General features: G+C 41.5%; 1 protein-coding gene across 11 annotated transcripts in view; it reads left to right on the forward strand.

Annotated features, from left to right (window-relative positions):
- Window positions 1-22,465, forward strand: part of CALD1 (caldesmon 1) — a 199,485-nt gene that overhangs the window by 153,682 nt on the left and 23,338 nt on the right. For 5 of the 11 annotated variants that reach the window (XM_075159832.1, XM_075159851.1, XM_075159842.1 and 2 more), the window contains 3 exons: window positions 13,012-13,158; window positions 14,735-15,137; window positions 21,490-21,638. In XM_075159832.1, coding sequence (XP_075015933.1) covers window positions 13,012-13,158; window positions 14,735-15,137; window positions 21,490-21,638 — 699 coding nt within the window. Of the gene's footprint in view, window positions 1-13,011; window positions 13,159-14,734; window positions 15,756-16,384; window positions 16,469-21,489; window positions 21,639-22,465 lie in introns of all 11 variants that reach the window. The other 6 variants (XM_075159782.1, XM_075159799.1, XM_075159789.1 and 3 more) reach the window with 2 other exon arrangements.

Here is a 22,465-nt window from a genome sequence, read left to right on the forward strand (position 1 = left end):
TCTGTTCCCGTTAGCCGAATCGCTTTCTCACCACGGCAGCCCTTCGCTATCCTCCCCACCTTGTTGCCCACCTTCTCTCACTTTCCTTCGACTGTTGGTCACATTCCTCTCTTCTGTAGTCCCATCTGCTTTGCTCCTTCACCTTTGCTGCCCTGGACTCACCTGCCATTTCTGTATGATGAAATGCAGATAAAAGAAAGTGTATGTTGTGTGGCATCAAAACGATGCTTTGTGGACCAGTGCACAGAGTTTCTCTGTGTTAGGTGCCTTATGCCTCTAACAGCTGCATATGTCCCATTGGAAGTCCACAGACTGTGGGCACTTCTAGGGCAAGCGATGTGTTCTATTTCCTAGTTTTTATCTGAGTGTTTTCTGCGACTAACTCATGACTTGTAGATAGTTTGTTAGTGAATATTTGAAATGGGAGAGGTTTTTGTTGAACTTTAGAGTTCCGTGAAAAGGTTTTTTTACCCTTCTTAAAGGACTGTGGCTTTTAGATTTGTATTTCCAGTGTGATTGATCAGCTCTCATGAACTCAAAGTCAGCTTTCCACAGACTTTCTCCAGTAGTTTACACTGAGTTGTTTGGTAGTTTCTTAGAGTAACTTATCCTGGAATAAAGATCACAACGGAGCAATGTAAGGGGAACAGGCACATCTAAGGAAAAGCTAACTGAAAGGATAAAGCCAGAATATTTTATTATGTTTATGCGGGTGTAGTTGCAATGGCTGCATTTCAAACTTCCAGCTGTTTAAATTGTGCAGTGCTGTTATACGACGTCTGCAAATCATTGTAATGTTAGCGTGCTGTTCAAAGTGCTGTACGTGATCTTGCATATCTGTAAAGGCCTGTTTTATGGAAGGGTTTTTTACCTTTCATGAAGGTGAAAGACACATTGGGATTAGCTTTCGGAGAGATGCATGGAATGTATCTGCCCCTAATCCTGTTAGCAAATGACAGGATCTGCACTCGTAATTCCTCCTCTGTCTCACTGAAAATGTCTCCTAATCACCTTGGCTGTTGACAGTAGATTTCTTAAACGCCTGAGAAAGAGACAGATGCTTGTCCATGTTAAAAGCGAATAGCCATGAATTTCCCTTGAAACCAAATCCGCACCTGCACAGCATCCGTGAGTTGTGTGCATAGGGAATCGGTACTAGAAAACTTGGAGACATCTGATTTTCATTAATTTTTTTTCCCATTCACCATATGTTGTAATGCCGTATCCCCCCTAAAGTGGTTTATTTCAGTTAGCATAAGGCTTCACAGTCCACTCTGTTTTGGTGCTTGTTCCGCTCTTACATTTCAGATGCTTTCCTGTGTGCAGCGTTTATTTCAATATTTAGTCTGTTGCGGTATGTTAAGGCTGTGTCCTCTTCTTGTGTCGGGAAGAGTGGATGAAAAAAAGATTATTCTATGATTATCTGAATGATTATCTAGTAAAATTATTTTTCCAGCCTCCCTGTGTGCAAATACATGCCTTGTACTTTGTTCCTGCAACACAGATTTTGCTGTATTTCTGAAAGCTCCAGCAGACATCTTCAGGGACCTGTCTGGCTCTGAGCAATAGTCATTTGGTTACAAACTCTAATCCCCTGGGAAATATAGAGGGGTTTTGACACTTCACAGAGCTCAGCTAATGCTAACACCCATACTTTTTATGAATCATATAGCGGGTTCTGACCGTTTGTAGGCATTTCAGATCACATAATATTTCAGGCAAGGCCGAAGGAGTTACCAAGCGATGTGTAGTCTGATAATCATGTCCCGCTATCTCACAGTTTCCATTCCATCAGTCATGGTGAATTTTGGCTTTCCAGGCCCTGGACAGCCGTGTGAACCTAGCCCACTGCTGGATGTTATCGGCAGAACCTCACACCCAGTCCTGGTACCTTGGCACCCGGACAGATCTCTTTCCTTCTTCCCTGTCCTCCAGGTATTTCTCCATCAACTTTTCTCCATTCGCCATCTCGTGCCCTGCTCCTCATCCATTGCTGCTGCCTGTCTCTCCCCTCTCCCAGCCCAGGGAGACGTCTTGTTCCAGGCCCCTTCCTACAGCCCAGTCCCTGTTTGATCCCTGCTTCCACCTTCCTCCTTCCTGCCCCACTGGTTCTCTGTCCCGGTCTTGCTCAAATCCGTAATCAATTTCAGTCTTAAATCAGCGACTGATGTTACAGTTTTGGAGCCACAGCTGTAGCCTACGTGCTGATCCTCTCTAGGTGTGGCTGCATTTCAGCGATAGATGAAATAACTCCTTTCAAGATGGGTCCAGCACTATAGGTGGGTGTTGTCCCTGATATCAGTCAACGTGATGCCATGAACTTCCTTCCCTTCAGGATTCAACCACGGTAGAGTCCTGGCCCCTGGTCCCTCATTACACCCTGTAAAACCTGACAGGCAAGTGAAGAAAAAGCATGAGTGCAAAAGGGGATTCTGCTCATAGAGAAGATTTGTCATCTTAGAAAACCAAAGCCATGTGCCATCTCAAATTTTACATCTTGTTTTGTCAGGGTGGATGGTGAGTGGGTATATGCTGGAAGTTGATTGTGAGTAAGGTTGGGCACAGTGATGGAGGAATAGAGAGTGTGTGACTGAGATTGGTTTGGATGTTAATGAACCCAGTGATTTTCTGCGTTAACTTTTTTAGCGTTTGTCCTTACATGATATTCAATGGAGGAAGTACATTGAAACTAAAGAAGCTTCCCGTATATGAGACCTGCACGTCCTTTTAAAATACAGTCCTGTTAAAATGCAGTAATCCTATTAATCTTTGTGGAGGGAATGAAATGCCAGCATCAGTTTGTTAAGAGGCTCTCTATTTCCTAGTGCGCTGCATTAAACAAGCCTTCAAAGCAGGTAACCAGGGTGAAAGTAGAGAAGCAGATGAAATTGAAAGGCCAGAGGCTGGGTTTCCAAGTCAGCGATACATACATAATTTATAATAATTCAGTTTGTGCTTTCCTGAAATTGTAGCTTTGTTCTTGTTTGCTAATTTGGGAGGATGCAGCATACTATTTTGGAATAAAAAAATAACACCAGAAATAATCTGTTTTTTAAAAAAGTTTAAATTTTTTTTTCTTCAGAAAACATTACTGCTGCAGTTAACAGGGCTAAACCAGACAATGAGCAGAGAAGAATGAAAGCCAATTCTCCTTCCATCCAATCTCCTCGCCTTTGTCTCTATAGCGAAATCTTGCTAAAATACCCCTTGTTTCTGTCACTGCTGTAGCGTACGAGGATGGAGGCAGCCTGTACTCTGAGCACCATCTTTTGTAAATCTGATTTTAGCTCACCTAGCCGAGGTGAGCTTACAATTGCAGGACTTGGCTGGAAGTTCTGCTTTATGCCATTGCTGCCCCCAGAATTGAACTGTTAGGAAGAAACACTGGGATGCTGGCATAAAAAATGTTGAAGTTGCTGTTGCATCTAATCCCAAGTGTAAGAAGCCCAAAAGTGCAATTCAGCTGGAAAGTACTTATATCAGTCTAATAAATAAGCTGAACCTATTGTATTTTACCCCCTCTTTATTCATTAGTTTACCCCTCTCAAAGTATATCCTCCAGGTACAGGACTAAGACAGATCCTGTTCTGCTTAATCTGCATCTTTGATTGAGTTGCATTTTGGGAGTCCAAGCTGGAGGAGCTACAGCTTTGTTCAATAATAGCACTCTCTTGCATTTGAAGGAAGATGGTTACATCAGAAAACTTGGCACAAACAGACCATTGCTATAGGTATAGGGAAACTGAACAATAGTAATTTGGAATCCTCTTGAAATGGATTATGACTATTGTGCTTGAATAAAAGAAAAAACTCCACTTCTTAATGACAACACAATTCCCACTCCAGCCTCTCGTGGAAAAAATATATTGCATGTGATGTGAGTTTTTTGTTTTTATTTAGAAAGAAGAACTGTTTCTCATATTCCTTTCTGAGAAAAAAAAAAAATATTATATATAGAATCATGGAATCGTAGAATAGTTTGGGTTGGAAGGGACCTTTAAAGGTCATCTAGTCCAACCCCCCTGCCATGGGCAGGGACATCTGCAACTAGATCAGGTTGCTCAGAGCCCCGTCCAACCTGACCTTGAATGTTTCCAGGGATGGGGCATCTACCGCCTCTCTGGGCAACCTGTGCCAGTGTTTCAGCACCCCCATTGTAAAAAGTTTCTTCCTTATATCTAGTCTAAATCTACCCTCTTTTTGTTTAAAACCATTCCCCCTCATCCTCTCGCAACAGGCCTTGCCAAAAAGTCTGTCCCCATCTTTCTTATAAGCCCCCTTTAAGTACTGAAAGGCCGCAATAAGGTCTCTCCGAAGCCTTCTCTTCTCCAGAGAATAACCCCAACTCTCTCAGCCTTTCCTCATAGGAGAGGTGTTCCATCCCCCTGATCATTTTCGTGGCCCTCCTCTGGACCTGCTCCAACAGGTTCATGTCTTTCTTGTGCTGAGGGTTCCAGAGCTGGACACAGTACTCCAGGTGGGGTCTCACCAGAGCAGAGGGACAGAATCACCTCCCTCGACCTGCTGGCGACACTTCTTTTGATGCAGCCCAGGATACGGTTGGCCTTATCTGTATGCATATAAAATATATATATATAGAAAAATTGCTGTAGGGCCATGAAAAATGGTCCTGTGCTCTTGTTGGGTTCCTCCCCATAAGGCTGCAGAGTTCCTCGTGTGCTTTTGCTCCAGATTCCCCACAGTCAGTCTGATGGGGCATCCATCCCTGCCTATATCTACCTGAGGGTCATAGTTTAATGACATGACTATGTAGGATAAGAAATGGCCCAATAACAAAAATCCTCCTTGTGCCTTCCTTCCCTCCCTTGCCTTCATTTAGTGATCTCTGATAGATATCATAGATGATGACATGAATTTTGTATGAATTAAAAAGATGTTTGGAGGAAATGCAGAACTTTCTAGCTTGAGCATGACACATTGGAGACATCAGTTTGCCTAGGGGTGCCCGTAAGGTAGGTTTCATTCCTCAAATCTTTTGCATATTTTCTAGAAAGACCACAATTCTCAATATGCAGGGGAACTTTTTAAACTTACAAATACTCATGTCTCTCTTCATTTTTAATTCCTTCTGTCTTGAGTAAATCCCTCAATCATGTCAATTGGAGTTTTATTTGCAATGAAATATAAAAAAGGAGGAGTTAGATCTTAACTTTGTATACATTCAGTAAGCTAGCAATTTTGAGGTATGAATGTGCCTTGAAAACCATATTGAATACTGGGGCCCAAAACCACAAGAAAGAAAATTTATGATTTGGCTTTGTAGCAATCGTGGATTGTATATTCTGGGGGGAATCCTGTAAGTCCTTACTTATGCCTTAGCTAGGCAAAATGCCCATTATTCTCAAGTCATATGCCTGAAATATTACTGGGTAAGGCTATGGCATAAATTATTTTGGATTTTATATGCAATAAAGCACTAGAAACTGGAGGTGGTGGCAGCAAGCAGAAAGCAATTTGCTGCAGAGTCAACAAATACCACATCAGCCACAGTGGTATGCACAGCAGTTGGGTTTTGCTCCCATTTTTTTTAAGTTTGAAAAAGTAAGCTTGTTTTGTACACTTTTTTGCATGCCTTGTCATCTGCCAGGGAAACAGATTTCTGGGTGAATTCCACTAAGCTTCAGTGAAAGCAGTAAAAAAGTAATAGTTATCAGCTAGAAGGCACTTGGCCAATCATTGTTTTCTGCCCAGTTACTTTTTTTTTTTTCTTTTTCATGTGAAACTTCTAAATTAGAACATGTTAAATATACTGCACTGCTCACTGACAGGTCAATGTCAAGTCTATTGTGGATGAAGTAAAACTGCAGAGCATTACAGACTTCACATATTGAGAGAATTACATGCTTTTCCCTGGGACATTTCCAACAAGCGCTTTTATCTAAATATAATATATGTTGGAGGCAAATTTGACATTGTTTCAGTAGCTGAAGGTTTTTACCCTTCATGTTAGCGGTCCTGTGCGCGATTTATGCTGAGGTATTCGGAGGCGATTTACCAGAGTTATTTGAATGTGGTTGGAGAATCTGCTTGCATTTCATATTATGAAACAGATCATCAGTTTTCAGCCGTGAGGGGAAAAAAAAATAGGCGCGTGCATGAGTCATCCTGCCTTTGTGCAGAATGATGCAGTGATGTTACAGACTGGCTCTAACTACGAGGCCCAGGTTTTAGGGCTTGAATCTAAAACCAAAGCAACAGTATTGTTACGAGCAGAAAACTGCAAGAAATGAGACAAGGCATTGGAAATCCTGGGCGTCTATGCAACTGAAACTTACATTTTTAACAGAAACCAGTAATTTGGGAAGCCAGGATCTGTCCTGGAGGCCTCAGTGCCATCTTCAGCAATGAAGTAAAATCTCTGGCTACTTTTGGCATGAATTACTTGGTAGTCACCAAGTATTTTTGTTGTCAATGTGGAGTCATTTTCCCTTGTGGTTATTGGCTTGCATATCACTTTTTATGCTTCATTCTTCCATGTGGATTGCTTGCACCGTAGTTTTTTAGAATCAAACTGTTAAAGGGATGAGTGTAGCTACTCTTTCCTTACCTGTGAAAAAAACTAAATGTCAAAAACATCAAAAGGAAAGAAACCATAAAGAGGAATGTACACAAGCTGGACCTCTCAGAAGATTTTTTCTTTTCTATACCTAACTGTTTTGTCATGCAAACAAAATAACAATCTCGCAGCCAGATCCTTAACCAATGTAAATAATCTAAAGATTTTGCTCAGCTGAAACAAAAAATTAGTTGTTAAAATGCACATTGTTTTATCTTTTAGGTATTTTAGATTGAGGTTTAAAGTAGGAGAAAGGCTTCTAAAGATATGGTAGGAAATTAAGGATGCAAGATCTGACAGAAAGAACGTTCTTCTGCTAACCCATTGAATAAGTGGTTACCCAGCAGAAAAATAATAATCCTTGAACTCTTTGGAGCTATGAAAAATAAGAAAGGATATTAGAAACACACAGTATGAAAATGATGTAAATGAGAAGGGAATGCATTGAAAGTGTCAGTCTCTCTAGTTTTCCCAGAGAACTATGTGGATATCTGGGTAATTTGCCCGCTCAGGAGTATAGGCTGTGTAGCTCCGGAGAATGTGTGGGTGAAAAGAGTAAAAATATTTATGAGACAGAGATAAATTATGAGCAGAATGAGAAGGCATGTACCTTCTGTAAATAGAAGACTGTAGTGTTTAAGTCCAGTAGGTGCCACTGTATAATCTAGTCTAACTTTCCATACCTACCTGAGAAATAATGGAATTTCACCAAGTTCTGTCTATAATGAGCCCAAAAATTGGTATTTTACTGTAGTATAATTTCCAAAAAGGCATCCATCTTAATGTGGAGATGCAAGAGATGGATGTTCCATCATTTCTTCTATATTTAATCACCCTCACTGTTAAAAACATGTGCTTCATTTCCAGTTTTAATTTATCTGGGTTTAATTTCCAGCCATTGGTTAATTTTATCCACTTGTCTCTCCTACGTTCAATGTGAAAAAAATGGTGCGTGTCAAATTGAGAAATATGTGAAAAATATGGGTGTTAATAACAGCATTCATGCACAACATTGGACTGAGAACTGTGGTGGCATGTCTGCATGTCTCCAGCATAATCCCCTGTTTTCACTCTCTACATCTTTTTGAAACATGAGCATTTTGGACTGAAATTCTGCTCGTTCCTTTATAAAAATGAATCTTCTTGAGCAGGTCTGAGCAGAATGCTGGCGGCTCTCGTTGAATTATGGAGGAATGATTAGAAGAAACAGTTTTCCCCACAACTGCCCCCCACCATTCACCACATTTTTAGATATGACTTGAATGAAATACAGCTGACATTTGACATGCAAAGCTTGACAGAGGCATAATCCTCTGGAAGCATGTGCATTTGTTGTTTTTCTGAGGTGAAGATTGATCAGTTGTTTATATCCACGTTTCGAAGCGTGCCTATCATAACACAAATTAAATGAACAATAAAAAAATTAAAAACATACGCAATCATAAATAAAAGGGGACTGAATATCAACAGTGACACAAAGAGCACTCCCCAGTGGGTATTATAACAGAGTCCATCCTCACCCCACCCATCCTTTCAGGAAGAGCCTGGGTAAATAGAAAGGCGTTCTAAGAGCACAGAAGGCCAACAAATGCAGCTTCTATAGACTGAGTCTGGCAGTGAAATTTGTCATCAAGGACGTTTTACTGACGTCCTCCATCTGTCATCAATTTGGAGATATAGGAGTCAACAGATGTCACTTCAGCTGCTGTGGTGTTAGGCAATGAAGGGTGAAGGTCTTAGAAGCAGGTTAGATTGCAAATGGAGGTGCAGCAGTTTGATACAGGATGAATGATCTCATTTCTTGGGGTGGACCACAGAGAAAATCAATCTGTAATAGATGTAAAGACTTCTAGATAACAAAGTTATGTGGGAAAGAGCTTGCTGAATAGGTACAGTTGCGTCTAATTGAGGTACGTGTTGGGAGGGCAGTGCTATGAATCCAAGATGTTTTTGCAGGCAGGAGAAAGGGAAGACAGACTGGCATTTGAGTGAATCATGGGGGAAAAAAGAGGCAGATCTGGGTTGCCTGTTTAAGTTAAAAATCTAGTCTTAAAGGCTTTTGTTCTGTTTGGAAATTTTTCATGTATTTCTGACACCCTTCAGGTGGAATCAAAGCTCAGATCCACAGCTCTTCTTTCTCCCTGCCTCCTCTAGAATGGAGTAGTGTGATCCAGCTTAAATTAGGTGTTGCTTTTTTCCACCCCTGTGAAGAATGAAAAAGAATTTAGATTCATCAGGTTTAGCTTACGACTCACTGAGGGCAGGAAGTGCTAGAAATTGTTAAGTTTCTTTTTAATCAGAATACACACCGTTTAGAACAGGGACCAGATCTTCCCCTCTCTTTTATAAAATGCCTACTGTAGCAAGTCCCTGAGCTTGATCAGGAAATTTCAGTGCTGTCATAATTCAGACAATAAATAATAACGTAGTAGTACTGGGCAAGAAACTCTAAAACCAAAGTGCCTCAGATAATGTTTGAACTGGTTTGCGGTTTCAAGTGGAAACCAGTTGAAGCTGAATTGTACGAAATGGTTTTAGCCCCATAATCATCCTAGCTATTACCAAGTTTCTTACTGGGTTATAACTTTATTTAAATTCAGTGCTCGACATAAAATAGAGAGGATGGTGAATCTCTCTGAAGAAGTTCTGAGGCAGATGGCCTCATCGCCTATATTCCCAATCCAGCAGAATTATTTTCCACTCTAGGCTGTAGAGTCCCCCCATTCAGTCTGAGAGTAACGTTTCAGACTTACTCAAATAATCAGGAGATTTGTTGTTGACTTCAGCAGGTTTGGGATTTCAGTCCTGGAGATATAAATCTGTCCTACCCGCTCAACAGGGCAGAACGTCTGTTGTTACTTGTTATCCCTACCTAGTGTGGTGGGAAATGTCCTCTCACGTAGAGGAGATGCTCAGTCTCCTGTACTTGAGTTGTGCTGCGTGGGAGGTATGATAGACTCAGCACTAATGCTTTACTAGAACAACTTATCAATAACGCACAGAGGTTACACTGCTTTTTCTCGTGTCAGAAACATAGAGAAGGTAACAGGAGAAGCAGCCAACACTCTGCTATTTTTTTTTCTTTTAGTTGACATTTAGACCAAAGGCGTGTTATCTTTGGTAACAAGGTATAGGATGGTTTCCAAGTCATCATCTTTTCATCTGAATATTTAATAAGAGGTGTCGCGTATCAGAAGGTTTGGCATACCTCTTTGAGATCACACTGTGCCTCGTGGTCTCATTGCCTGAGATAGCCTGGAACAGCTAACTGTAGAGCGAGACTTGCCTGCAAAGACTTTGAACTGTTACACAGAAGGTGACAAATGGATATAAGGTTAGTTTAATTTAACTGTGGGGTGTATATGCATGCTGGACAGCAAAGCTGTTCTCCAAGGGTGGAGAAAAAAACACAGGCCAGTGTGGATCATCAGATTCCCATCTGTCTGAATGGGAAACAGAGCTGAAATCTTGGAGTCATACTTTTTATTATTTATTATGTTTACTCTTGGTCTAAAGAATGTCAAAAGATGTAGGCAAGTGGAAGAGAAACTCTGAAGAGCTCCCAAATTGATTTTGCTTGTGATGGGTAGCTAGGGAGAACTCTAACAGTGGGAGACTGAGGGTCGGTCTTCCCGCTCCCAGTGGAGGGTGCACAAATTCATGTGTTTGCCTGTGGTTTACTTTCTATGTGAGATTTGTTTGACACCATAGGCAGCAGAGGAGGAGGAGACTACTTAGATAACTAAGGAAAAGAGAGTGATGTGCCAGCTGAGTTAGGGTGAATGAACTCAGTGCGTGGGGATTGAGAGAATGGTGAGAAGAACGATGTAGTCAGAAAAGCTTATTTTTCATGGGCAGAAATGGCATTTGTCTAACTTGCACCATCTTTCGTATGACTGAATTTCTCATGGAAAGTCAGTGGCAGTTAGGATGACTATGTTGAATCGTTTCATAAATGATCCTGCTGTCAGTTTGCTCACAGCGTGGTCATTAGCCCATTAATTAACATAGCCAACCTGAACCTCCATTTTCAGCCTACTCTACTGTCAGTCTGTGGTGGCTACTCAGGTCCACTCCAGCAAGCCTTGTATTTCCTAGGCAAGCAAAACAGCCTGTAGAAGTACAATGTGGGAAGTAGTGTAAAGAAAATATGATATAGATCTATAAAATACTGCTATTAGTTGTTGAGATGACCATTTTGAGATTACTGGGGATGTTTCACGCATCCAAGCTGGTGAACAGAATTGAATACTTAAGGTGATCCTTATGGGTGGAGCCCATATCTGGTGTACTTGCTCACGGTAGGAAACCGCTGTGATATGCAGTGAGGCCGTGGATATACTTAAAAGGATATATAGAGAGATTGTCAGCTTTCTTAACAGATGATCTATGTGATAAGTGTCCAAGGGCAGGAAATACATATCTGTTTTCATTTGACTTATTTAATGGGTACAATTTGGTGGGAGTTTTTTGCTTTGGGTATTTTTTTCTTTCTTTTTTTAGTTTTCTGAGCAACTAGTGGTTTTTAAGCAGGTGTTTTGAAGAGACTTTTAAAAGTGCTTGTTCTCCTTGCTGTGTAAGAGTGTTCTGTGTGGGTACAGAGAGTAGGATAAACTACTTCATCTTCTTGTGGTCTCACTGCAAAGACAAATCCTGAGCCATAGGCACTGGGAATCAATTCAGTCATGGCCATTATGCAGCTGCCACAGGCTAAGAGCAGCATGCCCTCTCTTGTGCCCTTACCTTTGGAGTTCAGAGCTAAAAAGATCATAGGCTTCTTGCAGCCAGAACATCTTACTAACAAGTGGGCTTTCTGTGGTCACTTTGCTAATGCAGTTTTATTCCAGAGAGAGTCTCTTTCTTCTGCAAATTAAAGACCCCATTGGTTTATGATTGTATTTATATGCTTTCTGTTCTAGCCCTAAATGAAATGTTGATCCCCCTTTAAATTGCTTACAAATGACAGTGTTTTTCCTTGCCTTCCCTGCGTCACCTCTAGTGCTTTTATTTCGTCTCCTTCCTTTCTTCCTCTTTCCGCTACTCTGATCCTTCACAGCCGTGCTGCTCATGGTTTTCACCCTCTGAGAGGAGCTGTTTCTACAAAGAAAAGGTTGCAAGCTCTTAAGTGGAGCATGAAAGTAGCAAATCAAATCCTTCATACGCTGAGGCTGAGAAAAGTTGCATGGGATGAAAACGTTGTTCCAGGTCTGGCAAGTGGCTGAGCCATGTTGGGTTTTTAACTTCGATTTTTAATTTTTAAAGGAAAATTGGGATAATTCAATCTCTGCTGAACTTATACTTTCACCCTTCTTTCAGAAAAGGAGAAAAGCCGTACCAGAACAAGGCGATGGGAGAGGCTGAGACCCAAAGAGTCCAATTCATGACTAAATCAAAATGTTTTAGTTGCTTTCAATGTTAAAATAGTCCTTGAAACACAGATTTAACTGTGCTTGTTTCTACTCAGTGTAGAGCTCTTTTTTCTCTATGTGCATTGCTGTACAGCTAACTTAGATGGGTGACTACATAAGGAAAGGTGACTTCTTAACCATCGTGTATCAGACCATTGCTGGAAGCAAAGTAAATGAATGTCCTGACTGGGTCTGGCACATGTTAGCTTCCTATTTCACTTTCCCTGCACAAAAAGATAAGAGGAATGCAGGCCTTCCCCTTTATCTCACACAGTAATAATGCACCTCAGCAAAGATTTGAATGGGCTGCAGGATTATTAGGATTGTAATGTCTTGCTTTCCTTTTCAAGTAGGATGAAACTAAATGTAATCATCTGTTGGGTTAGATGAACACAATGGGTTCTCAGCTGTAGGCTTTCATCACAGCAGCGATCTTGTATGATTTGGCCTGGCAGGGCTTCGGGCTCACAAAAATTTTGTAGGTGTCAGATGTTTGGCACTCAGAACCGAGCACTGAGAGCTGTTGTCATACTTGTGTCTCCCTGCTTTCTAGTCTTTCAATTTTAGAATACTGTCACCATTTTAAGCATGTTATATTTAGAGGGACGCTAATAAAAAGCTGCTTGGTTAAGTTCAGTTTCAGTTACATGGGCTGGAGCGATAGTCTGCTCAAACGCTGTTGTGCGCATTCTGGCAGGATCATGGTGCAGTCTAGCAGGATGTTTGCTCAGCTATGGAGCTGGGCTTTTATGGTCTTGGTGTTTTCTAGGAGCAAAGTGACAGTATGGTGTGGCTGCTGCCTTCACTATGACTATTTTGTCAAGTTCATTTCCGAAAAAAAAACCCCAAAACCAAGCTTTGAAACTATGCATCTCAACTTGACAGTTTATTTTCTAAACAGCATATGGCACAGCCACTGCAGCCATGCTTACTGTGCTCTGATCAGCTGCTTTTTGTAATTTTTCGGTCACAGTGTCCTATATGCTACAGCCCCTTTTTTTCCATATCCCTGATGCTCTGTTGCAGGCTGTCCTACCAGAGAAACGATGACGATGAGGAAGAAGCCGCCAGAGAACGTCGTCGACGGGCTCGACAGGAGAGACTGCGGCAAAAGGAAGAAGGAGATCCATCAGGAGAAGTAATGGAGAAATCAGAAGTTAATGCCCAAAACAGGTAAACATCTGATGTTGTTTACTGACAAGTCAACAGTAAGTTTTGTTCAGAGTAGAGAAGTATCTTGAAGAGGTCTGTTTTGCTACATAAATTTTAAGCACCAGATTTGGCCATCCTTGCTCTGAAGAGGACCTAACACTGTGAGGAGCGCCACTGGCGGTGTCTACACAGTGGGGTGGGAGCATCACTGAAGCTGTGCTTGAGGCCATACTTATAACTCATTCCCAGGGTGTTCTCAGGGCTGTCTGTGGGGTAACTCAGCTGGGGCTCATGGAAGGAAATAGCTCTGATGCATCCCGCTGTCACATTCCCTCAGGCATGACTGCCTCTGGCCTCACAAACCTCCACATCTTTTGTCCTCCTTATAGGTGTCATGGTGGGCACCGAGGCCTCAAGTTGCAGCTGAAACATGCCTGCAAGGCACTGGGTGTGAGCGCTAGACCTCAGCCCTCATCTGGCATTGTCAGGGTCATACAGCTATAAACAGCAGAAAAGCTTATGGAGTGAGGCGCCACTTGTCACAAGCTCAGTGGGCAGAGCTGGCCTTCCAGTCTGTCCATCATTTATTCAGTTTCACATAGTCACAAATAATATATCCAGATTTCCAGTAGCCATAACACAATTGATAGAGCAGACCAGAAATAAACATTGTGATATCAAGCTAATAGATACTGAGCACAAGTAGCATTCCATTAAAGACAAGGAGAATGGATATAGATAGATAGGAAAACAGCAACATTTCTGATTGTAGATTATGATCTTTTTCCGCAATAGAGGGAAAAAAAAAGCTAGAAAGAGGGAAGAAACCTGCACACAGGAGAATTAAACAGGTGAATTTTGAAAGAGTCAAAAAACCTCTAGGGACTGAAAGCGAGATCCAGTCCTGATACCTACAGGTGTTGAATGCATGTCTTAAATTAGGTGCTCTGCTCACTCCATTTTCTAACAGATTATTGTCCCTGTACAGACAATCACAACCTCACTGCACCCTTAATTGCCAAGCTATCCCATTATGGACTGTATCTGTGGATGTTGTTGCTGAACAGGAGTAGCTTCTTGTTGCTAAAGAAGTTCACTGAAGTCAGAAAGTATCTTACTTGTGTAGCATCTTCAAAAATTTTGCCTGGTGGGAAGACTGTGCATAAGACATGTACGCCTCAGGCCAAGCTGAAGGGGACCTCAAAGCAAGCTAAGGTCTTCCAAGTATTCTGCTGCAGGGTGCAGAGGGGGAGGTGAATTTTTCAGGGCTGTTCATGTTTCAGCTGCTCCAAGCAGCAGGGACTATTCCAGTGCCTACTGAGGTCAGTAAGACTCCTGGGGACTTCAGTGGCTGTTGGAGCTCGCCTAGAAGGGAAGCTTTCCAGGTTCTGACATTGTGAAACACAGCATTCCTATACATGTAGAAATGTTAAAATTAATCCTCGCAACTATTTTGCTAAATTTTGAAGTATGCAACCTGTTCTGTTTTCAGACCATGGAATGATGTTACAGCAAGCTTTTTTTTTCTAGAAACAGCTAAGCGCATACATTGTTAGAAAGATTTTTTTTTTAATGCAAAATTGTCACTTTTATGTAGTGTGGCAGAAGAGGAAACCAAGCGTACTACAACCACAGGGGGAACAGATGACGAAGCTGCATTGTTGGAGAGACTGGCAAGACGGGAGGAGAGACGCCAAAAACGTCTACAGGAAGCCCTGGAACGTCAAAAGGAATTTGACCCCACGATCACAGATGGGAGCTTGTCACTGCCCAGCAGGAGAGAAGTAAACAATGTGGAAGAAAACGAGACCGTGGGGAAAGAGGAAAAGGCTGAAACACGCCGAGGACGCTATGAGATTGAGGAAACAGAAACGGTTACCAAATCATACCAAAGGAACAACTGGAGGCAAGATGGGGAAGAAGAGGAAAAAAAAGAAGAAAAAGACAAGGAGGAGGTACAGGAGGAGAAACCAAAGGAGGTCCCCATAGAGGAAAATCAGGTAGATGTGACAGCAGAAAAATCCACAGATAAAGAAGAGGTAGCAGAAACAAAAAATCTAGCTATAAATGCAGAGGAACACAAAGCAGAGGATGATACAAATGCTGTGCCAGAAGGGGAGCAAAGTATAACTGATGGTGTAGATAAGGAGAAGCTGAGGGATGAGGAAAAGGCTGAGGAAGAAAGGAAGAAAGCAGAAGAAAGGGAGAAACTTGAGGCAGAAGAAAGGGAGAGGTTAAAAGCAGAGGAAGAAAAGAAGGCAGCTGAGGAAAAACAGAAAGCAGAGGAGGAGAAGAGGGCAGCTGAGGAAAGAGAAAGGGCTAAAGCAGAAGAGGAGAAGAGGGCAGCTGAGGAAAGAGAGAGGGCTAAGGCAGAAGAGGAGAAGAGGGCAGCTGAGGAAAGAGCGAGGGCTAAGGCAGAAGAGGAGAAGAGGGTAGCTGAGGAAAGAGCAAAAGCTAAGGCAGAAGAGGAAAAGAGGGCAGCTGAAGAAAAGGCTAAGCTAGAAGCAGAGAAATTAAAGGAAAAACAAAAGATGGAAGAAAAGAAAATAGAAGATAAACAGGTAAAAGAGAAGAAAGTACAAGAGGAAAAATCTCAAGCAGCTTTCCTAAGAAAACAGGTACAGTAAACATTTTGCACCAAAATAAGAACACCTGTGGTTTGTGAGAAATGTAATGCAAGGAAAAAAAAAAAGATTGAATTGGAATTTCCTCACAGATCTATTCCTGCATTGAAATGACTAATACTCGTGCTCTCTCTTTTTTAAAATAAAGCACCTAACTTCTGCTTATCAATAATGCAGTGCACAACATGCCTGACCTCACTCCATCGTTCAAAGAAAACCTTGCATGTTCAGACTCCTGCATGTTTTTTTGCTGTCTTTTTTTCTCAGCTGCTATAAACTGGCCTAATGCAGTAACACATGAGGTGGAGGCAGACACATCTTGGCACAAAATATTATGAGCACCTGGTAAACTGTGTGAGGAACGTGTGTGTTAAATGCAACCACAAGAGAGGGCTCTCTGCTGGGACATGTGAGCATGATGCCACGCAAGGGAGAAAGGCCCAGATGGGGGAATGGGAGCATTTGGAGAGGGTGGAGGGAGCACAACTGCACACGGAGATGTGGGCACAGCAGCATATGATGGAGATGTGGCTGCACATGAACACAGTGTGGAGAAACAAAAGTTGCGAACAGATGCGATGTTTTCGTATTAAAAAAAAATTATTAAAACCCCAAAAACAAAGGGGGAAGAAAAAGAGGTTACAGTGGAAGCTAAAAAGGAAAAGTTACCAGATGAGAAGCTCCGACCTACCTCCAAAAAAGATCAGGTAACTTGTAAACCATTGATTTAGATGTTGTAGGGAAACTCGAGATAAGAAAATTAGGGACCTGTAACTGAATGTTGCTTGTTAGCAAAGTACTTAAGCATGTGCTTCACTTCAAGAACGTGGGTATCCTGCTGAAATAAATAGGGATGAAGCTACTTATGTGCTTAAAATGAAGTAAATGCTTAAGTATTTTGTTCTTTTGGGGGTTTAGAACCAAGTCCTGTTTGTCTTAGAAAAAATATTTCAGGAAACTCAGTTCGGTCAATGATACAAGGATGGTTTGCACCCTAGGGATGAATTTTTCAGGACTGTATCAACTAATCATCCTTCCCTGGTTTCCTCCCACTTTACTGTGAACTTTTTCCCTATGACTGAGACCTACTCTTACAATAATAATAATAATAATAATAATAATAATCTAGGCCCTTTGGCCACCTGACTGCCTTAACTAATTATTTTCCCCCAAACTGCAATGCCCCATGATATAAACCATGCACACACAAGATTCTTCTTTTGTTTTAAAGAGAAAATCTACAAAATTTACTGCATTGCATTTCCACTGTAAACACAGGACCTGGTGCCATGGTGTTTTACTGTATGGTAAGTAAATAAGATTTGGGGTCCATTTACTCTTCAGGTTACAGCTGGATACAGGTAGCCACGTTCAATGTTGTGTAGCAACTATGCTTTTGGTTCAATGCAGCAGGTATCAAAATATCCCCTGATTCTAATCAGACATCGAGACTGGTCAGGACCTTGGAGATTTGGACCCATTTGGGTTCAGCCAGGCCTGTGTGGCTTAAAGGAGGAGCCGCAGCACAGAGATGTAGTAACAGGCAGCTTGCTGCCTGTCCAGCTGCTTGGGAGCATTCAGGGTTGTAGAGGGTCCGGTCCAGTGTCCTTAGTTGTTGGATTAATGTGGAACATGCTGTAGATGCTTAGCTCATCCTCAGAAGGTGAGCAAATCATGTCTCAAGGTTTTATGTCCAGTTGCCTGGCTGGCAAGGTGTCATATCCAAGGTATCATATTTTGAGTAAGGTACACGTGAGATTGAAAAGGCAAATGAAGTGATGAAGATGGTTAGAAGAAAGGTTCCTAATGAACAGGGAGAGAGATTGGCAATACTAGAGTAAGTTACTCTAGAAAGGGAAAGAGTTAAATGAGGCCTGATGGAGATTCTTCAGAATAGTGCACTAGAAAAACTAAACAATCACTCTACTCTAAATTAACCCGATTGCGAAAGCAGAGGAAAGAGCTGCGCAAAAAATAAGGGATGGATTATATTGAGTTCTTACAAGACAGAATCGGCTTGTAATATTCACTGTTGTGCACTATCTTTGAATATTACAAGTAAATGTAAAAAGGAGGCTGTAACTGACAACAAATATTGATTTGGGGGGGACTTGAGACACAATCGTCCTGCTTGTGTTTATGTGGAGCTCAGTCAACTCTCACTGGAGCTCTCATCATGCTTTTAAACTATACCCACAGGGCTAGATTATTCCAGGAAGTTGGTAAGACTTTTAAATGTGACTTGTGATTTTAGTGCTTCCATTTTTGGATACTCAAGCTAAGACAATTTAAGAGAGTCCCACTTTTAGTGCAGTGCTGAATACCCATCCACTGAAAGGTAAATCTTTTGCATGTGTAACAAGCTGAGCATTCAAAGTGTTTTGCTCAGTTCTGAAAAATCTCAGTTGTTGCTTCTTGGCTTGTGAAGAAAAATTGACAATCTCAGACTCCAAACCAAGTCAAGGTCAGGCTCCCATCTCCACTCCTTCCCCCCTTCAAGGACACACAAATTCAATGAGGCCTATTTCTGAACCATATATGCAGTTAAGAGGATGGCAGTATATCATGAACAAGATCCTGAAGGAATGCAGTGTATCTACATAATCAGATTTTGCTTTTGCAGTTGTGCAACACAACCACATGCCCTTTCCTAATGTGACCAAAATCTTCGAAGTTCAGGTTTTGATCAAATTAGCAAGCAAAATCTGTCTCCTTTTCTGAACTGCCCCACAATTTTTGGTTCTCAAAAGTGGCCTGGAAAGTTCGTAAGAACAAGCTTTCTCATGATGTGAGACTCCTGGTATTTCCTGCTTCCAGTTTGGCTAGACATGCTGCAAGAGTTGCTTTTCTCATGGTATTTGGGTATGGTAGCTGGCTCTAAATGGAAGCCCTAGACCCAGATGCCTATAGCTTTTAAGTCACCAAGTAATTGAGCCCAAATAAGGAATCAAATTTGCCAAGTGGCCCCAACCTCAGTAACTGGTTCACTGCGATCTGAAGGTGTTCTAACTCTAGATTTAGAAATCTCAACTCTCAAATATTAGCATAACACCCTAACAGGAAAGAAGCAGTGTAGAGAAAGATTAAAATATAAATGAATGAAGCTGGAAATTAGCTAAACATGCTTTTGGTCATGTTCTATCTTGACTTGATGGTCAAGATTTGTGAGAGCATGTGAACTGTTTTCAGTTTAGGTAATACCACCTGTCAACTCCCACTGGAGTCAGTCTAGTCCCTTTTACTGAATTCAACAGAAGCTGAATTAGCCTGTAATTTAGGGAAGCACTGAGACAAGGGAAAGTGCTTTTTCTGTTGCTTGCCTTTGGAATGGGACATAATGGTTTCTGCTTCTGTGCTAATCCATCTCTGTTTTGGCATTAAAATTAGTAGGAGAAGGATTGGGCCCAAAAGCTGTGAGATGTTTCTGTACTATCTTGTTTTATCGTCTTTTTGAATAAAGAGGCCAAGTTGTATTAATGGTTTTCTCAAGTGCAGGCACATTACCATAAATCCTACTGGCTTCTGACATGCTATTTCCTAACCTATTAATTTTTAAACTATATTGTTTTAATATTAGTTTTCTCAGCAATTTCAATTAATATGTAAGAGATATGAACCTCCCCAGTGGACTTCAATATATCAGGCAGCTGGAAGTATTGGCTTTTTAATGAGACTTAGAAAGGTCTTGATGAAAATCTCAGCAAAGGAAATCCTATGCTCTCAAAATCCCAACGCAGACATCCTGGCATGTGAAATCTTGCAACAATCAACATCGCCGGTGTCAGTATCACCCTGACTGGGACTGAAGGGGTAGGAGATTGCTAACAGGCAGCAGAGATTTTTGCTGTGAACATGATCACTAGCTACAATCTTGCCCAGATTTGGGAGCACCCAAAAGATGTTACTGTATGATGGCATTCATTAGGCTCAATGAATAGCCCTGGTTGTCTCAGCCCTGCTCCTAGAAAACAGAAAACCATTCCCTGAGGCTGCTAGCAATAATGGCCTTGTTTGCTAGCGGTCATAGCATCATGGCCAAAAAATGCACGGTCATGGAAACTGAACTCCCCTCTTGTCTGTCAGGGCTCTTCTGCCAGGTCGTGGCTAAAGCCCGTTGGCAGGAGAGGGTGGGGAAAGCCTGCGCTGCTGCAGCCTGCTCTCAGGACAGAGCGAATGTCTCTGTGGGTTGTGTCCAACATCCCTCACCAGTGGCAAATTTGCTCAAGTAGTTTAACGACCCAGTACTCACTTGTAGTGTGTGCCACCTTGGCATTGTCCATCATATGAGTTTCTGTGAGCGAGCAAACTGACCTCAGGTGAAGTCAGAGGCCGACTTTGGGACTTCACTCAGCGGCTTAATACAACGCCTTAGGAGGATCTTGACTTTGAAAACCCTCAACTCATCCTTTATTGGTAATACTGCATCTCCAGAAGTTCTTCTTTGATGAGGAAGGATAGAATTTTGATTTGATTTGGGCGGGGGAGGTGTGGTGTGTATTAGTTTTTTATTTCAAGGTGCAGCTCGGAACTCCATAAAAGCAATTGTGTTGCAGACAGGACTGTTAGGAAGTTCTTTCTCTTTCTATTTAGCAAATGGGATGGCAACAGGCTTCCAAGGGACAAAAGTATTTTTTTTCTAAAGGTCTTCATATGAATTTTTCACAGAAGGTATTTCTTGCTTGCCAGCTAGAATCTTCCTCCAACATGGTAGAGCTGGGAAAAAAAAATTTTTTTGGAGGTAAATGTTTCATCTGCTGTTGTTGAAAGTTTATTTAGGCTGGTAGTCTAACTAACTGAGTGGGAATAATTCTACCTGAGGATAAAGAACTTAAATCAATCCATATCCTCCTCCTCTTATCAGCATCTAGCCATGACTCAGCATGCTGGGATCAGGCCATCTGCGGTATTGAGAAATACTTCAAGCTCATAGCTCTGAAGGAATACTGGAAAGTGAAATCCATGCACTAAATATACTTGATTACTATTAAGAATTATAGGACAATGCTTTGTAAGGATAGAAGGAACTTTTGCTCTAGTGTTTCCAGAGAGAACATTTGCTTCTTCATAGGATTAAATATTCATGTCTGATAACACTATCCATGACTAGCCTGGATAGGACTGTGCTTTTTGTCAGAGTAAGTTTTACTCTGATATAAGGATAATTTTCTTGCAATACTGAAGTACCCATCTGCTACGATACTGAAAAGAGCATGAACTTTGTCGAGCAAACTTGACAATCGGTGAAGGTTATTTGTTATTTTTATTGCTCCGATGCCCTAAAACTTGTACCAAGAATGTATCAACAAGCCTAGTCCCAAAGAATTTGCAACCCAGAATCTTAATAGGCAACAGGTGAATGATGCTGCAGTGGGAGGGAAGAGGGTTGGGGTGCCTCAGTGGGGTGCAGCTGCAGAATGAATCAATGTGGTAGTATAGTCCCATGGCCGCACTAAACTTTCACAGAAGACTGATAATGTTATTCAAGATGTTTTGATCTTGAATTCAGAGCAGGACAGCAGAGTGGTGGTTGGTCACAGTTTAGAGCTTTACAGACTACTACTGCCATAAAGCACATAAACATTTTGAAGACAGTTGCTTAGTTAATCATTAATACCAAGAAATCTGTGTTCCTCTGCTGTCATTTAGAATACCTCATTGTGACTTCTTTTGTTTGTTTGTTTGTTTGTTTTTTGTTTTTGTCCTGTGATTTATGGTATCTCCTGAGCAGGTAAAAGATGACAAGGATAAAGGAAAAGCACCCAAAGAGGAAATGAAAAGTATCTGGGATCGTAAGAAGGGAGTTCCTGAACAAAAGGCACAGAACGGAGAACGTGAACTCACTGTCCCAAAACTTAAGTCTACTGAGAATGCTTTTGGGTAAGTTCCAAGTGAGCGTTGGGCTTGCTTATATTATAGCAGAGCAGAGAGGGAGGCCATCTCTGGGTCTGTCTTTAATAGCCTTGTAGCAGCTGAGTAGAAGACTTCGGTTGGCAGCATCAGCAGAGGCTCTAGTGTTCATTGGGTTGTAGGTATGAATTAAGGCTGTTGGCCTATTTTCTAATGAACTGCCCCCACACTGTTGCAGTAGCAAAATGAAGTACAGAAAGCAGATGTAAATAATAGTCTTGCTCCCTCAGTAGAGACGAGTGGCTTATTTTTGCTCTGCTGGGGTTTTCCTTCCTTGGAGGACATTTATCTTTAATGTCTGCACAGAGGCCAGTAATGACCACAGCCCAGATTTTGTGTTCTCTAATTTTTTAAGTCAGATCTCAACCTTTACTGACGTAACCTATTTCCGGTTACCCAACTGCTTTTAATCAGACTCTGCATATCAGTATGGAGCACAATCCAGTTGGTAACTCTTGAAAGAGCTTCTCTCTTGATTTCAAGGCAAAGCTTGAAATTAATGGCTTCTCTAAAAAAGTGATTTTTCAGGTAGGCGGAAACCTCTCCTAGCCAAAATGTTCTATTTTTTGTCTTTCTATAAGCTGTATCACAGTTTGATTTTATTTTTCTTTTCAAGGAAATATTGGCCTTATGGCTATATTGGGAAATTCAATGAAAGTAACAAATTTCTAGTAAAAAGATTATTAAAAAAGGATTCTGCCTGCTAAAAGGAGGGGATACATGAAGCAGAGCAGTTCTTCCTTTTAGCAGAAAAACAGAATGAATAGGTTAGAAATCTAAATTTTTTTCCTTCTGCA

This window comes from Calonectris borealis, chromosome 1, assembly GCF_964195595.1.
Source record: "Calonectris borealis chromosome 1, bCalBor7.hap1.2, whole genome shotgun sequence".
In the NCBI taxonomy this organism is placed as follows: domain Eukaryota; kingdom Metazoa; phylum Chordata; class Aves; order Procellariiformes; family Procellariidae; genus Calonectris; species Calonectris borealis.